Source organism: Canis lupus, chromosome 19, assembly GCF_048164855.1.
Source record: "Canis lupus baileyi chromosome 19, mCanLup2.hap1, whole genome shotgun sequence".
NCBI lineage: Eukaryota > Metazoa > Chordata > Mammalia > Carnivora > Canidae > Canis > Canis lupus.
In genome coordinates, this window is record NC_132856.1 from 19,575,106 (window position 1) to 19,593,765 (window position 18,660).

Genomic DNA, 18,660 nt, shown 5'->3' on the forward strand with positions numbered 1-18,660 from the left:
TTTAAAAAGAAATTTTTATGATTTCAGTGTAACACATAAACACTCAATCTAAAGTAGAAATATGCAACAATAATGATGGTGATTATGATTTTAATGACTGACACTTACTGAGCAATTTGCAGTCACTATTCTCAGTATGTTTTGTATATTGATTCTCAGTTCTCACAGCAACACCATGACTTCAAAGCTGATGGTAGCCTCACTTTAGAGATGAGGATGCTGGGGCATATAGAGGTTATTTAACTTCCCTGAGATCACAGACTTAGTAGCAGGATAGGCATCCAAATCCATACAGAGTCTTAATTCTTCGAGCCTCTCTTTCATCCATATAATCAGAATATCTGTGTCTCATTTAACATCAGTGTTTTTTGAGATTTTACTCCATGCTTAGGATATGGGTAATGTGATCAAAGCTAGACAGAATTCCTTTGCTCATGGAGCTGTAGTCTGATGGGAATTCCAACAATTGAATAAAATCCCTCAGAAAGTGATACATTCTTATTTCTACAATTCAGTGGAATTGCTTGTTGATCTGTAGTGTTATTAGGGAAAAATTTCCTACCTTGGGTCAGAGATTGATAGAGATAATTGAAATCCTAATTATTCTAAGATTGGATATGAGAAGCATGTTACAAATTTCAATTTTATGTTAATAATTTTCCTTAAAGATACCAAAATGCAAGTAAAATGGAACCCTTTAAAATTGTTCTTGGGGATGCCTCAGTGGCTTAGTGATTTAGCACCTGCCTTTCGGCCCACGGTGTGGTCCTGGAGTCCCGGGATCAAGTTCCACATCAGGCTCCCTGCATGGAACCTGCTTCTCCCTTTGCCTGTGTCTCTGCCTCTCCTTCTGTGCTTTTCATGAATAAATAAATAAAATCTTTAAAAATAAATAAATAGATAGATATATAAATTAAATTGTTCTTGTTACTGTTACTGGCAACTCTTAATAGTCATCCTAACCTTTGACTTTGGATTTAGCTTCAAATCCTATAAGAATTTTGGTAAGGTTTTTGTGATTATCTCTATATAAAGAGAATTATCATCATGCTTCAGACATAAGTACTAAAATAACATCTTTGACTGTTTTCTTGCTGTCTGATTTCCCCTCTGGATTATAAACTTTATGGGGAAAGAATTCTTCTGTGTCTTGTTCATCCAGCCCTAGTGCCCAGCATGGTGCTACAGACCATGTGTTAAATACTGAGTGGGTAGCTAAATGGATGAATGAAATTTAAAGTAGCAGGCCAGCCTGAAGGACTATTATTAATCAAATCTACTTCCTCTTGACTGAACATTGTGAATTCAAAACACTTAATGTAGTCTTTTACCATCTTGCTTAAAATGTGCAAGTTTCATGGACTCGTAATCATGGAATTTAGTATGCAAGCCTTTATATCAATACAGATCTTGGGTGATTATTTTTGATTAATGTAAAATAATACAAGGATTCTCAAGTTAAATGCTGTAGCTTCCATTAAACACTTAATTTTTGATATCCAAATACTTGTGTTTTTTGGAAGCATTTCTGAGTTAAACTCTAATTAGCCTCTTTAAGTAATCTAAAATGGGTCTCTGTTACTTGCAACCCAAGGAGAGCTAACTCTTAAGAACATCTTGTTTCTAAAGGCACTGATGAGGAAAAATTGCAGATGGCATGTAAATGATGAAATTTCTTGGCTTCTAAAAGGAAACATATTGAGAATTTTATGTTCAGAGATTGCAAGAAGGAATTTGTAGGGCAAATATTCTGCTTTGTATAACTAAAAAGTCAAGTGGTAATTCTGGCTTTCAGTATGGATGGATTTAGCACTCTACCAACATCCTCAAGATTCATCTAATAAGACTTCATACTGAATATTTCTAAAACTAAGTTTTTGACTGTCCCATCCACCCCATTTAGAACCTGTCCTTTCTACAACATTTCCTGTCTCAGTAAATTAAACCCCAGTATTTCAGTTTCTCAGGTCAAAAATCTTGGAATCACCCTCAACTCTTCTCTTTCTCTCATCCCCTACAACTGGTTCAGAATCTGACTCTGCAAGAACCTACCACATCCCATTGCTTTCACTGCTGTCACCCTGATGCAAGGTGGAGTATCCCTCACATGGATCAGGGCAATGACCACTTTCTGTTCAGCCTCTCCTCACCCCTGTCTCCCAAAGTCCCCAGTATTGCTCAAGATGTCCCATTTCATCTCACTTCAGATAAATACTAAATCCTTATAATGCTTAACAAGGCTTTATATGATCCATCCTCCAAATCCTACTCTGACTTATTTCCTACTATATTCGTCTTTGCTCACTCCACTTTCACTTTAGGGCCTCTGCATTTGCTGTTCCCTCTGTCCAGAAAGTTCCTCCAGCTATCCAGGGCTTATTCTCTCATCTCTTTCAGATCTTTGCTCAAGTATCAGCTCAGTGCCACCCGAATATATACTGTATTTAATATACTGTATTTAAAAGTGCATCTCTCATCTCCTGACACTCTTTCTCCTTCCCTGCTTTGTTCTTGGGTAGAGCACTGACACCAACCTCACATTCTATAACTCATCCTCATTTATTTGATTGTTGTCTCTCCAGCCTGCTTTGAATGGAAGACAATTTTTGTCTTTCAGCGCAAAAATTTTACCCACTTTGATCATAACTCCCTCCTCAGACTTCTTTCTCCAGTGTTGAAGTAATTATAGTTGGTGCCCAATAATGGATGTTGAACAAACAAGACTCTCTCCATCTCTTGGCTCTGATGGAATCATTCTCACCATATTCCCCTTTCAGGGTAGAAGTATTGCTATTTGCACCTTAAGGCTTGTTTCTATCAACTAAACGCCCTGGGAAAAGTGGACCACTCCCTGCTGATAACTCCACTCAGAGCCAAGGATGGTTCTTCTTGGCTCATTCCAGAACCAATTGTTATGATCAGTTGATAGAAAACCTTCCCTAGCCTGGCCTGAATCACAGGCCCAGACCTTACCCTGGAACAAGGGAATACTATTTTTTTTTCCTTCAGTGATGATTATACATGTATGTCCACTTGATAAAACATAATAATATTAAATGGTACAATGTTTTGCCCTTGAGATTTTTGCTTTTGCAAGTAGAATGTTCATCCATATAAGTTGAGCTAAAATCAATTGTCTAAATTTAAGGAAACCAATTAAGTGTGTTCTAAGGAATTGAAAAGGTAATGTGAGTAAAACAAACACTAAAAGAATATGAGTCAGAATATTTCAGAGGTTTAAAATAAAATGAATATTCCTATTTCAAATACACAATTTGGAAGTTCTCAAGTTTTATGTGTATAATTTAATTATCTGATTATCCACTCTAAGTTATGATTTAGGAAAAGATATCAATGCAAGGTTTCCCAAATTTTATATGTGACTTCTCTTCTCAATTTTTGCCATTCCTTTGGGTCTCTTCTAATATGTACTTGGCAGCCTGTCTTAAAAAGTAGCTTGTAATACCCACCATTTGCTTCAGCGTGGATGGAACTGGAGGGTATTATGCTGAGTGAAATAAGTCAATCGGAGAAGGACAAACATTATATGTTCTCATTCATTTGGGGAATATAAATAATAGTGAAAGGGAATAGAAGGGAAGGGAGAAGAAATGGGTAAGGAATATCAGAAAGGGAGACAGAACATAAAGACTCCTAACTCTGGGAAACAAACTAGGGGTGGTGGAAGGGGAGGAGGGTGGGGGGGGTGGGGATGAATGGGTGGCTGGCACTGAGGGGGGCACTTGACGGGATGAGCACTGGGTGTTATTCTGTATGTTGGCAAATTGAACACCAATAAAAAATAAATGTATTATTTTTAAAAAAGTAGCTTGTAATTTTTGCTTTTATAAACTTAAAACTAAAATGGAAACTGAATATGGAAACCAGTATCATTGCCATAAATTCATGCTAACAAAATAATAAGGCAAATAGTAATAAAATCAATAAGAATAATAAAATTAACAAATAAGTCACTCCACTTTTTTAATACTAGCAACATGCTCTTGCCTATTCAAACCTCTAAACCTGCTTCCTCTGTGTTTATGATATTAGTATCTAAGAGATTATTAAAGACCTAGTATCCCCAAATCCAGCTTTCTCTTCAAACCAATAGGAAAAGTAAAGGAAATTTCTCACTAGGTGACTAATGTTATTGTTGGATATACCACAAATCACAGAGACAGATATAGAAACACTGTTCATTAATGCACATTCCTCAGACTTAGGAGCAATGGAGTTTTTTTGTCTTTGTTTTTGTTTTTTTTGTTTTGTTTTGTTTTGTTTTGTTTTGTTTTTTGTCTATGGACTTCAACAAAATGATTTCTAATTTTGTAAGTTCTGAAACAAGATAATAATGTAATATTGAACTTGAACAGAATTCAGTCAGGGAGTTTCAGCTAATAAAAGAACAAGTCATTCCTCTGGCTAAATGTGTAAATCTTATGAACTTTACTTTGTTGGAGCTTTGGCACTTTTTTGGAAATATTCCACTTGCCTACAAATTCTCTAGAAATTTTTAAATGCTTTTACTTATAGTTTACAAATTGTATTATTTTTATTATTCAAAGAAGGAAAGATTTTGGTCAAGGAAATTTCCAGTCTTTTAAAACAAAGAAAGATCTTCCTCTCTGACATTCCAGGTTAGACCCCAAGAAAAGTCTTTTCTGAGTTTCAGATGAGTTATGTAGATGTTTTTGTTGTATAGTTAAACATTGAGTCAGCTTCCTATTATTAGTCATTTGTTTATTTGTAATAATTCTAATGGTTCCTAAACAAATATGTCTCCTTATTTGGGAGAAAGTATCTTTTCATTACCTGATCCCTGTACAATGTCACATGTTTAAGCAGTTTCATGACCAATGCTAATGTTCAACTCAACTGAACTCCAACTATAAAATACGGTTTCTAGCTACTGGTGAGAACAACCACTTACCACTAGGTCACTTCATTATCATCAAGGAGGCAAGAAAAAAAAATTGAGATATCTATTGAATATTCCATAATTAATCATAGCAAACATGTTCTTAAAATTCTATATGTTCTTAAAATCCCAGATTTTGAAAGTAAATCCAGTTTCACCATCACCACTATGAAAATATCACTATTGAAAATTCTGGAAAATAATATTCTTAATTTTAACAACCTCTATTTTTTATTATATAAAAGAAAACATGTTTATTGTTGAAAATTTGAGAAAAAAAGAAAACTGAAGAGAAGAAAATAAAAATCACTCATAATTCTGTCTATTCAGAAATATCACCATTAATTGTTGGGCTTTCTTTTCAGGCTTATATTCTATAGAATGTCTGTTGTGTATTGGAAGTATGCTGTGTATTAGTTACCTATACATCATAGCAAATCCCATGGTCATTAGCAGTTTTTCATAAATAGGTTAGTGTATGTATTATATTTGATTGTGATAATATACCACAATTTAATCATTTTGCTACTGGTAAACATGCCTTATATTCCTAGCTTCATCCAGTCAACAGCCTTATAGTTATCATTTACTCATAGGCAAGAGGCTGCAGACTAAGTAAAATCTATAAAGCTGACTTTGAGGAGTCTATGAATCAAATACACAGAGGATATCATGATGGGTGGTTGAAGAACAACAATAATAAAGGCCTTCAATGAATAATTTTTGTTACAGCATTTAAAATTACTGAAATAATTTCGCAGCCTGCCAACCAGTGTTGTGCTATATTGTAATATGCTATCTTTCTACTAAAATTGAATTAGTTTTCATTAGTTTTGCTAACTGACAGAGCCATCCAGACACATAACACCACCACCACCACCCCCGCCTGCCAAAACTAGTATTTATTTCTAAAGAGAAATGTAAAGTCAGATACCTTCAGTGGCTGTCAGGTATAAATGATCAGGGAAGTGTGGCTGGGGCATCTTAGGTCCAGCCTGTTCTCTCTATCCATCAGAGTAGGCCCCATTCTTTCCAATCTAATACTACACGAGCAATCAGCAATCAAAAATCCAGAATTTAGGGGTGTCTGTGTGCGTCAGTCGTTTGGTCGTCTGCCTTCCACTTGGTTCGTGATCTCAGGATCCTGGGATCAAGCTCCATGTTACTTTCTGCTCAGCAAGGAATCTGCCTCTCCCTCTCCTCTTGTGCTCTTACTCAAATAAATAAATAAAGTTAAAAAAAAAAAATCCAGAACTTAAGCTCCTGAGTTTTTTTTTTTTTTTTTTTTTTTTTTAATTTTTATTTATTCATGATAGGCACACAGTGAGAGAGAGAGAGAGGCAGAGACACAGGCAGAGAGAGAAGCAGGCTCCATGCACCGGGAGCCTGACGTGGGATTCGATCCCGGATCTCCAGGATCGCGCCCTGGGCCAAAGGCAGGCGCTAAACCGCTGCACCACCCAGGGATCCCAAGCTCCTGAGTTTTAAATGTCGGCAACTAAACAAAATTAAAGTACCGGGGGTTAGACCAAAAAAATAAAAAATAAAAGTTTGCAGGCTGTCTAATGTACTTTCAGGTTGCAACTTCCGATTTGAGGTTTTATAGTTGTAAAGCGATTCCACTCTCCTGTGGGTTTTCATTTAACAGTTGCTCTCCAAGCTCTTCTCCTTGTTTTACAGTTGAGACACTGTGGCTTCTGTTGGGTTAAGCAAGTAGCTCAGGACATGGGCCTTGTAACTGGCCACAATGCTTTCAGGCCTTTGTCTGAAGTAAATGAGGTAGATTGTTTCTGTGCTTGTTACAAGATGACTCCTGGCACACGAGGGTAGGCAGCCTTTTTAGAGAGATTGTAGAAGCAAAGAGTTCCTGCTTCAGGTTTGAGTCTTTGAAGATGGAAGAGGGCATTGAAGGCTCAATACAAGGTAACTGAATTTGGTGACGATGGAAACCACAAATGGGAATGATTTTGCTAAAGAGAAGGTTGGTTCATGCATTGAGCAAACTCAACCTGTTCCTAATCTGCCCAGCGTTTTGCCATCTCCAGTCCCTCGATATTTGCATGAGTTTAGCCACCAACCCAAACAACCTGTATTATTATTTTCCTTATAGATTTAATAGTTAAATATATTTATTTTAAAAGGCACCTATACAGGACACCTGGGTGGCTCAGCGGTTTAGCGCCACCTTCAGCCCAGGGCATGATTCTGGAGACCCGGAATCGAGTCCCACGTCGGGCTCCCTGCATGGAGCCTGCTCCTCCCTCTGCTTCTGTCTCTCATGAATGAATAAATAAAATCTTTAAAAAATAATAAAATAAAAGGCAACTATACATTTACTAGAAACAGAAAATCCCTAATATTCTTTATTATTAGATAGTAGCTATAAGATTTTTTTAAGATTTTTAATAAAATGAAAATGGAGCAATTATTTGAATTGAAAAATTAAACAGTACAAAGAAATGCAAAGAAAAATAAACCTAATTGATTTCCAAAAAAAAAAAAAAAAAAGGAAAACCTGAGAATAAGTTTTACAAAGAATTAATCAGGGTATTTGTGACTATTATTAGTAAAGTGATATTCTTTTCTTGATCACTTGGTTTAAGATGAATTATTTGTATTAAATATTCCCTTAGGTCAATTAGTTGGAATTGTCACTCTGTATTTTGGGATGCTTAGCAGACATCTGTGTGCAGCTGGAAACATACAAGTTATTTGTGTTTGCATAACCACCTTTGTTCTGTATCATTAATTAGAACCTAGTTTTAATGATCCGTGTGTTGTGTGTGAAGTAGATTACCACAGATGTATCAATATTGGCTTCATCCAAAAGAATTACATCTGTCAGTCAAGAATTGGATGTGACAGATTTTTTTAATCTATCATGAAAGTGTGTACATATTTCCAATTAAAAATGTCATCCACTTAAAATCCTCTCTAGTGGAAGAAATGTGGATCCTTGGGAACCACTGATATGGCCTATGGTTAGAGTCAGAGAACATGTTTATCTCATTGCTTACTGTACTCGGAAGGATCCCTAATACATAAATAGTTCTTAATTATATAGTGAAAAACATGCCAGGTGGAGACATTATTCCTCAAGGTCTGTGTCATCAGCTAGAATTAGTTTTTTTTTTTTTTAAGATTTATTTATTTATTCATGAGAGACAGAGAGAGGCAGAGACATAGGCAGAGGGAGAAGCAGGCTCCCTGCAAGGAGCCCAATGTGGGACTCGATCTCGGACTCCAGAATCATGCCCTGAGCCAAAGGCAGATGCTCAACCGCTGAGCCACCCAGGTATCCCAGCTTTGCTTTTTATTGCCAGCACCTATATGATGTCAGTCATCATAATTTGTTGCGTCTACACAAATTTCATCCCTCCAGGTCCTCTATAATCATCTTCATGTTAACAGACCTTTATTCTCTCTTACATGAAGCACTACTTATGTTCTCCCAACAGAATGCCCACTAAGATTCTCCTCCTTTCCCTCTGTTCCCACAAAGATCTAGGAAACCGAAACTGGTAGTATCATTTCCCTACTTTCATTTATTTAATGCCTTCCTAATTGCCTACAGAAAAATCCTTCTTCTGGTTTCTTTGGTCTCTTAGACCTTTCACATCTGGTTCCTACTTGCCTCTTTTTTTGTTTTTTGTTTTTTGTTTTTTCTTTTTGTTTTAAGATTTTATTTATTTAAGAGAAAAAGTGAGAGAGAGAGAGAGCATGCCTGTGCACACACAAGTGGGGGGCGGGGCGGGGGGGAGAGAGAAAGAAGTGAAGCCAACTCCCCACTGAGCAGAGAGACACAGGACTCTATCCCAAGACCCTGGGATCATGACCTGAGTCGAAGGCAGACACTTAACCGACTGAGCTACCCAGGCCTCCTCCTACTTGCTCCTTAAGCTGCATCTGCTCTCTCCCTTCTCCTCCCCATAACCTTGTAACCAGTCAGAACTTCTTAGCTCCCCACTGTGCCTTGCTATTTCCTGCATTTGTGCCTTCACACATGTTTAACCCTATGCAGGATACCTTTCCCTCTTTCGCGTCTATATCTAAAAATCGTAATTTGCCTTTCAAAAACTATTCCAGATGTTGTCACCTCCTTATTCATTTTTTCTTTAACCCTTAACACACTTTCTTTTGCAGGTTTCAAAGCTGATGATCAATGAGTGTTAACTCTCCCAGTTTTGTCTTTGTAAATTGTATACCATTTTGGGGGATGTCTTGGAGAACTTTTAACCATGTAGCTAGACAATTCATTTCGAAATCTGATGTGCTGCATTTGAGAAGTGTGGCCAGCCAAATGTTGTCCTGCTGCCACCATAGGAAATTAACTTCACTAATGCTTACTCTGAATCTTTACCCTATTTAGAATGTTCATTGCACAAATCATTCTTGGGAACACGAAGGAAATGGATTGAACTTATTTTTTGATAACACTGTAAAAGTGATTCCTTGATACTTGAGTTTGTGCTTTTTACATTAAAACATCAGTCATATACAAAATTCTAATTTGCTCTCTACCCTTGGCAAGGCATTGGGCCAGTGATCTACCATATTGATTTCTCTGTGTCATAGACCTTACTGTATATTGTCTCTGCTTACAAGGATCTTATGGGGGAAAACTGGATGTTAATAAAAATAAAACCACAACAAAATGCAAAATATACCTTTGATGAGGATTATGAAGAAAGGACCTAATATCTGAAGAAGAGGCCCCACTTTAGTTTGAGATAGCAGGGAAAACATTTCTGTGAAGGTGGAGGTTGTGACATTCTTGTGACATTCTTGTTTAATATTCATTTTCACATCATCTATAAATCTGTGATCAGTTACTTGGAAGTTAAATAAGGTCTCAGGTACTCTGCACAATATAATATGGGCAGCATGGACTTTGGAATTAATCAGAGCTGGTTTGAATCCACATAATATCTCTGACCAGTTGTGTAGCTTAGTAAGTTCTTGCTTTTAATTTTTAATTATGGTAAAAATACACGTAACATGAATTTTCCATCTTGCCCATTTTTAAATGTATACTTCAGTAGTGTTAAGATTGGTTGTTGTATAACTCATTCTAGAAGTCTTTCATCTTAAAAACCGAAACTCTGTTCCCATGAAACAGCTCCCCATTCCCAACCCCCAGTCCCTGGCAAGCACTATTCCCCTTCCTGTCTTTATAAATCTGACTACTTTAGGTACCTCATGTAAGTGGAATCATACAGAATGTCCCTTTTCTTGACCTGCTTATTTCACTTTCTGTAATACCCTCAAGGTTCATCCATATTGTAATATGTGTTAGCAAATCTCCTTCCTATTTAAGGCTGAATAATATTTCATTTTATGAAAAAAAAATATTTCATTTTATGTATATACCACATTTTGATTATCCATTCATCTGTTGACAGACGATTAGAGTGCTTCCACTTTTTTGCTACTGTGAATAATGCTGATGTAAACATGAGTGTTCAGTTGTTTTTAAGTCTCTGGGTCCAGATTAGCCATGTACAGAAATGGATGTTATTATAACGCAATGAGAATGAAGTAAATTACATTATATAAAAGCACATTTTACCATGCCCGTATTATGGTTTTTTTTTAAGATTTTATTTATTTATTAGAGACAGAGAGAGAGCGAGCACAAGCAGGAGGAGGGGCAGAGGGAGAGGAAGAAGCAGACTCCCTGCTGAGCACAGAGCTCCCAAGACCCTGAGATCATGACCTGAGTTGAAGACAGCCACTTAACCAACTAAGCTACCCGGGCACCCTGCGCAGCCCATCTTATAAATGTTTAATAAGCATTTAGTTACTAACAATAATAGGATTTTGAACATAGAAGGAAAACTTATTTGGTATAGAATTTTCCAGATGATGGAAAATTCTTATTAGTGGTGATTAATAATCCACCATTTATTCTTAGTAGTAGTAGTAAGAGAGATGATTTAAAGGTGGTTCACAATTTTTTTAAAATTTAAGAATGCCTCATTTATTTTAGAGAGCACCTTAAGAATGTCAGTAGCATATTAAGCCCATTATTGTGTATTAGTGCTTGTGATGAAGCTAAAGGTAGATGTTTATATGGTGGTTTTTTTTTTAAATCTAGTCTTCTTTTTAAAGATAGCAAAAGTTATGAAAGTGGTACATGATTATCTGAGGCTCAGGAAACACTGATATGATTCAGAATAAGAGTAATCAGACCCAGAACAAACCTTAATTTTTTTCTTCCTTTCCCTTTTCCTGTTTCTTTCTTTCTGTTTATTCAAAAGGTATTTGATTCAGGCTGAATTCATTCATCTGTTTTTGGACAGATACAAGATAAGCCTCAATGTTACACTTGCACTTCATCTCTTCTACAAGCCTAGTGTTGGAAGAGATGATTCAACCAAAATTACTCAAGTTTCCTGTAATCTCCAAGCACACACAGCTTTTGGTAGAACAGACCATGCTGGCTGTGCTCTGCACCACATCCAACAGAACCTGTCCTGTTATAGTACTGTCAGGATGCAGGAAATCATAGACTTGGGGGAAATGTTCTAACACTTGTGCATTCATATCATTTGGATTGAGTCACCAGAACGTGGTCAACAGTATTTCAACCCTAAGCAACTGCCGTTAAACATATTTTTGTTATCAGAGCTGTGCAGCTTCAGCTCTCTGAGCTGACCTCAAGTCGTTGCTAATGCCAGATCGCAACATTTCAAAGGCAGCATAGAATAGTGTGAAAGAGCAGACACGCAGCAAAAGAATCTGCAGGGAATACAATCTTGTTTGGTGTCATTAGTCACATAAATGTATCTGAGAGCTCTTCCCATCTGTAAATTCAGCCGTCTTTCCCTCGTGGCATGAGTCAATGATGTTTAGAAATTTCTCTGCATAGCCAATATTTTATATCATTTTCCCATTACAAATTCAGTTAACCAGATCACATTCTGCAGCTAAATCCACAAGTACAACATATTTCAGCACTGCTTTGGGCAATTGCGATGCTGTGGCCAAATGGATAATATTGTGTTTGTTTTGTGCTTGACAGGAAACTGAATTTTAATGTCCTGTCTGTGCTGTCGCTGAACCCCCTTGCCCCAGCATGACTATGCTGTCTGGTGCTCGTGAGAGAGAACTAAGCTATGAACCCAAGTTTTTCCAACCTCAGAGAATTTCATTCATTATCTAATGGAATTCTCATTAATGTTTTAGGGTTTTGCCTTATTTTTCTCAAAAATTGATTTAAAACTTGGAAAACGAAGAGTGAAATATAGACTCTCTGCTGCAGTTTTTCACATGAATAGCTATTACTTCATGGGAATAAATATGAGTAACCCTTATCTTTGATTGCCTCCCATTTTGCCTATCTCATCACACAATTTGGCTTAAAAATCATCCACACTTCATTTTGTGCATCTTTAATCTGCTCAGTTGGCAATTTCTCTCAGCCTCCGGATGTGTCAAAGTGGGTCACACAGCCTGCCTTTCTTGGTAAATCAACAAGCATCCCTCTAGTGGTGGATAAAGGAATTTCCTTATCTCCATTATGGACAGGTTTCCAGAAGAAGACCCTCAGCCACAATTAAGAAATGTCCTAAAAGATGTGATGACTATGATGAAATGAATTATCTAACAATTTAATTGAACAGTATTTTTGTTTTATAAGCTTTTATTTATTTATCCATGAGAGACACACATAGAGAGAGGCAGAGACGTAGGCAAAGGGGAGAAGCAGGCCCCATGCAGGACTCGATCCCAGGACCCCAGGATCACAACCTAAGCCGAAGGCAGATGCTCAACCACGAAGCCATCCAGATGTCCCTTGAAAAAGCTTTTTTATTTTTTTTATTTTCTTTTTAAATTTTTATTTATTTATGATAGTCACACACACAGAGAGAGAGAGAGGCAGAGACACAGGCAGAGGGAGAAGCAGGCTCCATGCACCGGGAGCCCGACGTGGGATTCGATCCCAGGTCTCCAGGATCGCGCCCTGGGCCAAAGGCAGGCGCCAAACCGCTGCGCCACCCAGGGATCCCGAAAAAGCTTTTTTAAAGGGCATTTAGCTACTCTTCATCTTTTTTTCTGATTCCACCTATATATACATATATGCAACATATTACCGAAGAGATTTTGCTATACTTCTATAAGTCTTCTATGACTGTCATTATCTGTTCTATGTAAAGTATCACTTCTGTTCAAATCTGTTTTAATTTATCATTTTGCATTTCAAGCTCCCAGTCAGCCACCAGGAAATGTTGTTTGGAATGCTACAGACACTAAAGTGTTACTTAATTGGGAACAAGTTAAAGCAAAGGAGAATGAATCAGAAGTAACGGGTTATAAAGTAAGTTATTTGCAATGATTTCTTTTCCTATTCCTGGCAAGGGAAGCTGGGTTTGAATGATTTTTCCAACTGTGATAATATGGTTGCCATAATCTGATTTTGACAAAGAGATATCAAACTTTTTATAAAAAGGATATCCCCCCCCTCCCCGATATCTGATTTCTAAATATAAATTTAAGGGAAGTAATTTTGGTCATGCAGTGATTTTGAACAAAATTTTTGTAAATTGTTCATGATGTTAATTAGTTACTTCTGATGGTCGCTCATATAGTACTTAAAAAACAACTGAAATTGTTGGCTCTAACCTGTTGGTCTGGCTTTCAAAATCAGTACAGTAGAGGTTTGCTCCATCTCTCCAACCTTACAAATGCCCAAGCCAGCTGGACTCTTGATTTTGAGGACTTGATGATTCTAGTATGTACTAACCCCCAGTTTAAGACCTATGAAAAGAGCGAGGAATTGAACTTGTATTCTGGTGACTATAACAAAACAATATAAGTGAGGTGACATCAGTGTAATCGGTTCTATGAAAAACAGTAAGAGTAGGCAATGTAAGAATTATAAATGTATTTGTTCATTCATTTTAGGTTTTCTATAGGACTAGCAGTCAAAATAATGTGCAAGTGCTAAACACAAATAAAACTTCAGCAGAACTTTTATTGCCCATTAAAGAGGACTACATTATTGAAGTTAAGGCCACCACTGATGGAGGGGATGGAACCAGTAGCGAACAGATCAGGATTCCAAGAATAACCAGTAAGTTGGTCAAACTCAACACTTACTTTATTGATAACATCAGAGTTATGAGCCCCCAAGAATGAATTAATCAATGCCCTTCTGTCTATTTTTTCCCCATGATGTCCTCCATCTGAATGCTAAGAAGTTTTTGGAATATGAGAGATGAGGCTAAGAGAAAATTCTCAAGAGTGATACAAAATATGAAGAAAGATAATAAATAGAAAAGACATCAAAAAATTTTAGCAGAACTTTATCAAGTTGAATTTTTTTCCTTCTTATGAGTTATGCCTAAATTTGCCTTTGGATTGCCTGTAAAGAACAGAATTTCTTAAGCATTTCACAAGAATAATGTTAAACTTACAAACTATTTTTAAGATCTTTGTTTGCCTCCTAGAATTATACATGAATCTTACTAATTCTTTAAAAAAAAATTTTCAAAATTTTTTTTCAAAATGGTGGTTTTATTAAAGCACCGGGATAGGACCTGTGGGTAGGAAGAGCTGCTGCCAAAAAATGGAAAATTTAATATTGTTAAGGTCATAAACTGCTTGGCCAAACCAAAAGACACTCCTTTTTTTTTTTTTTTTAACCAAAAGACACTTCTTAAAAAAAAGTAATTTGTTTCTGATTTCAAAGGAGGTTCACACTAACTTTTCCTTTTAAAATCCAAATTCTACTTACTTTACTATAGAAATTACACTTTTAGAGTGAAGGGAAACAGGCTCACTTTCATATTTAATCAGTGACAGCGGTAGAAGAAACTTCATTTATTCTTTCAAATCTCAAGTCTGGAGTTTGGGGACCTCAGTTAAGTAAAGTAGAAGCTGTCTTGTCTTCATATTCTATTCTGTAGCTCTCAGTGACATAAGTAATTTTGTTCCCTGTGTCATTGGGCTTGACCTAGTCTATAATCTTGGGTGTAAAATTAAAAGCTCTCTCTTTCATCTTAAAAAACAAAATGACTGACATCATTAGGAAGTAACGAGAAAGAGGGGTATGGAAACTTGAAAGAAGTTTATCTTTACGTGAAATCATGTAGACTGCCACACTTAGACTGAAACAAACAAATAGCTAAACTATACCAAGAAAATGGGAAGCATTTATCTCAGAACAGAGTTCCACAGCATTAAAATCTATAAAAACTATTTCAGACTATAGACATTTTAAAAACTGTATGCACTTCAATAGAGCAAAACTAGAAATTTAAGTTTGTTATGATTATTATATTAGGTTTTAAAGTAATTAAGATATGTTCTCTTATTCCTAGAATAGGGCAAGATGTAGAGTTCACATTATAATAGGGCCAGAGTGTAAGTGTAAGGAGTAGGTTCTTTGCTTTTGCAGGGACAGACACTATTTTTGCATTTTGAGGGCTGCTGAATCAAAAGTAGCCTTTCCGTTTGACATGTGCCGTCTGCTGAGCTTGCAAAGACTAGAGCAGACAAGGCCATCTCAGGAAAATGGAGCTTTTTATTGATTGCCTCTTTTTAAAAAGATGATGTTTTATATTATGCCAAATAATTTATCTAGAAATGCATAAAGTAGAAACAAACACAGATTTTCCAAACTCTTATCCAATAAAGCTTTCTTTAATTAAACCATTGAATTATCTCAAAATTGTCAGTAATAGAGTGTAATTGTTTTCAAAATGATTAAGTTGTTTTTGCAATTTCAATTAAAGTTAAATAATACTAAATGAACAAAGCCTAGATTTGTTTTTTAAAAACCTTAAGTATATGAGCGTTTTCAGAGATGTTTTTGGCAAGTAATACAATACTACATTGATAAATAATATGAGGGCTAATAACTTGGGGGTTTAGGTTAGGTTCATGGTATGATTTGATTTTGATAGAGAGGTATTGCTTTTGCCCTGATTATTTATATTGATACAGTCCTTATTAATGAGTTATTTATCATCTTTGACAGATATGGATGCAAGAGGTTCTACTTCAGCCATCTCAAATGTCCACGCTGTGTCAAGTTATATACCCGTAGTATTGTTCTTTATTGTAAATGCCTTGTGGTGATAGTAACTTTTTTAAATTATTTACTAGAAAGTTAATTGGTTACAAAAAAGTACTTTCTTGAAATGCAGTGATTATGCATGTTTTTTTTTCAACTCTGTATTTTTAACTTTCTATAGGTAAAATATGAATATAATAAAAAAAAAACAGTAAATCTTTTTAGGGGAATCTGAAATGCCTTAATATTTACTTGATAAACCAAAGGAATTTACATATTACCTACATTAGACTTTTGATAAAGATCTTCGTAAGCTATGATTTTAAGCACTGCCTATGGATAGACTCACTTGCTCTCATGTATACACACACATATGCACACACGTTTGTTTGTTAATGTAGAAAATCTCATTTAGTCCAAATGTTATTTTCCCATTACAACAGCATTGCTCAGAAGACTTAATCAGTATTATTCTGAAATGTTCACTTGAAATATTCAAGGCTGAAAATACATTTTTACCTCTTTACATTACCCTGTTTGGAAGAGGGTGCATGTGATTCAAAAGAATGTTGGAAAATGCTACACCAGAGGTGGGAACAGTGCTGTTTTGTTTAAGTATAACAAAGTTGTGAGATTCTTTACAAATCACCTTGCTCTTCTAGCTCTCAATTTTTCGTCTAGAAAATGTGGAAATAATACCTCGCATCTGACCCTGCCCCATACATTGTTAACAGATAAAGAAGGAAATGTGAAAGTGTTCTGTTACCTTTAACACGCTGAATCTGTGCAAAATATTAATATGAATTTACTTAACCATGTAAAAGTCATAAGGACCAGTGGCTTTTTTAAAGTTTGCATTCTATTATGGGTAATGCTTTCTTTTTTTTTTTCAATAATATTATGAAACTGAAATGATCACATTTTATTCTTTCTCAAATATTAAAAAAATTAAAAAGTAATTGTTTCCTTCACACCTATGAACAAGCTTTCAGGTTTTATTAAAACATGGTGGAGAGAATAAGGAATGACTTGAATCTCAACTCAAATATTAAACAAAATTCACACAATTCTTCATTTCCAATTTCTGATTCCATTAAGGGACCGTCTCTTTTTTGGATGGTGGAGATGGTTTTTTAATGAAATCCAACCGTCTATCAGAGTGAGTCTGGCAGGCTTTTTAGTTCCTGAGTTAAATTTGTAATAGAACCATGGCAGTGCTGCTGACTTTGATATGTATGACTCAGTCTTTCAATATGTGGTTTTCAAAAGATTGTTGAAGACATGACTTCATAGCAATATGTAAAGAATATATGAAAATCGACAGATTGAGTGTTAGACATTGCAAAATCAATTTTTTTACCTCTTTCCTACCAGTTTCACATTTTGCAGGAACTTGTTCTTCTTTACAAAGATATCAGAATTTGAAGCCAACAGTTCAGATATCAAAAAAGCATAAAAATTAGCAAAATTCTGATACCGTCATAAAATGTTACTTTACATTTAAATATTACATTTAAGATAAAGTCATTATACACAAAGGAGAAAAAGATTTAGAACTTTCTCTGTAACGTCTGTATATACTGTATATATCTAGAAAAAATCTGAATGACTAGTAGATTTCATATGTCCATTGTTATTTCCAGTCAAAAAGTGGGGAAACACTTTCTCCAATACCTGTATTTTATGCTACACGTAATGGAGTTGTACCTTTTTATTATTTAGTAATTCTGATAATATGTTCCTATACTTTCCATTTTCAAGATGATTATTCTATTGTTTCCTGGCATTTGTAGAAATATATCTCCATGAGATATGTACTTCGTTTCATATTGAAAAGTATAAAGTTTATCTTTGAATTCTGTGTGTGTATCCTATGGTTATCTGTATGTATTATTTTCTATTATTCGAATAAAATTTATAACAATCAAATGCTCATGCATGATTAATTGTGGTATGGTAAAAAAAGCATATTTTAAGGGGCGGGGGGAATGGGAGGGCATCATAATAGTTATGCTGATGCTATCATTTCTTATATTTTTCAGCCAAAGTTTAGTCTTTCCATCTTCTAAGGAGATATTTTTTACTTTTTCTATTTTTTTAAGATTTAATTTATTTATTCATGAGAGACACAGAAAGAGAGGCAGAGAAACAGTCAGAGGGGGAAGCAGGCTCCCTGTAGAGAGCCTGATTTGGGACTTGATACCAGGACCCTAGGATCATGACCTGAGCCAAAGACTTGTCCCAACCACTGAGCCACCCAGGTGCCCCTAAGGGGATATTTTTAAAATTATTTTTATACCCTACTGACTTGGTTAAAACAGCAGTTTAAGGCAGGGTCTTTACTCTGGAAAACTGTGTGGAGGTTCCTCAAAGAGTTAAAAATAGATCTGCCCTACGACCCAGCAATTGCACTGCTGGGGATTTACCCCAAAGATACAGATGCAGTGAAACACCGGGACACCTGCACCCCGATGTTTATAGCAGCAATGGCCACGATAGCCAAACTGTGGAAGGAACCTTGTCCATCAAAAGATGAATGGATAAAGAAGATGTGGTTTATGTATACAATGGAATATTACTCAGCCATTAGAAACGACAAATACCCACTATTTGCTTCGACGTGGAGGGACCTGGAGGGTATTGTGCTGAGTGAAATAAGTGAATCAGAAAAGGACAAACATTATATGGTCTCATTCATTTGGGGAATATAAAAATTAGT

General features: G+C 35.9%; 1 protein-coding gene across 6 annotated transcripts in view; it reads left to right on the forward strand.

Moving 5' to 3' along the window:
• CNTN3 (contactin 3) overlaps positions 1-17,870 on the forward strand; it is a 327,880-nt gene extending 310,010 nt beyond the window's left edge. For all 6 annotated transcript variants that reach the window (XM_072785362.1, XM_072785364.1, XM_072785360.1 and 3 more), the window contains 3 exons: positions 13,129-13,241; positions 13,829-13,997; positions 15,906-17,870. In XM_072785362.1, coding sequence (XP_072641463.1) covers positions 13,129-13,241; positions 13,829-13,997; positions 15,906-16,006 — 383 coding nt within the window. In that variant the 3' untranslated portion in view covers positions 16,007-17,870. The remainder of the gene's footprint in view (positions 1-13,128; positions 13,242-13,828; positions 13,998-15,905) is intronic.
• The last annotated feature ends 790 nt before the right edge of the window (positions 17,871-18,660 follow it).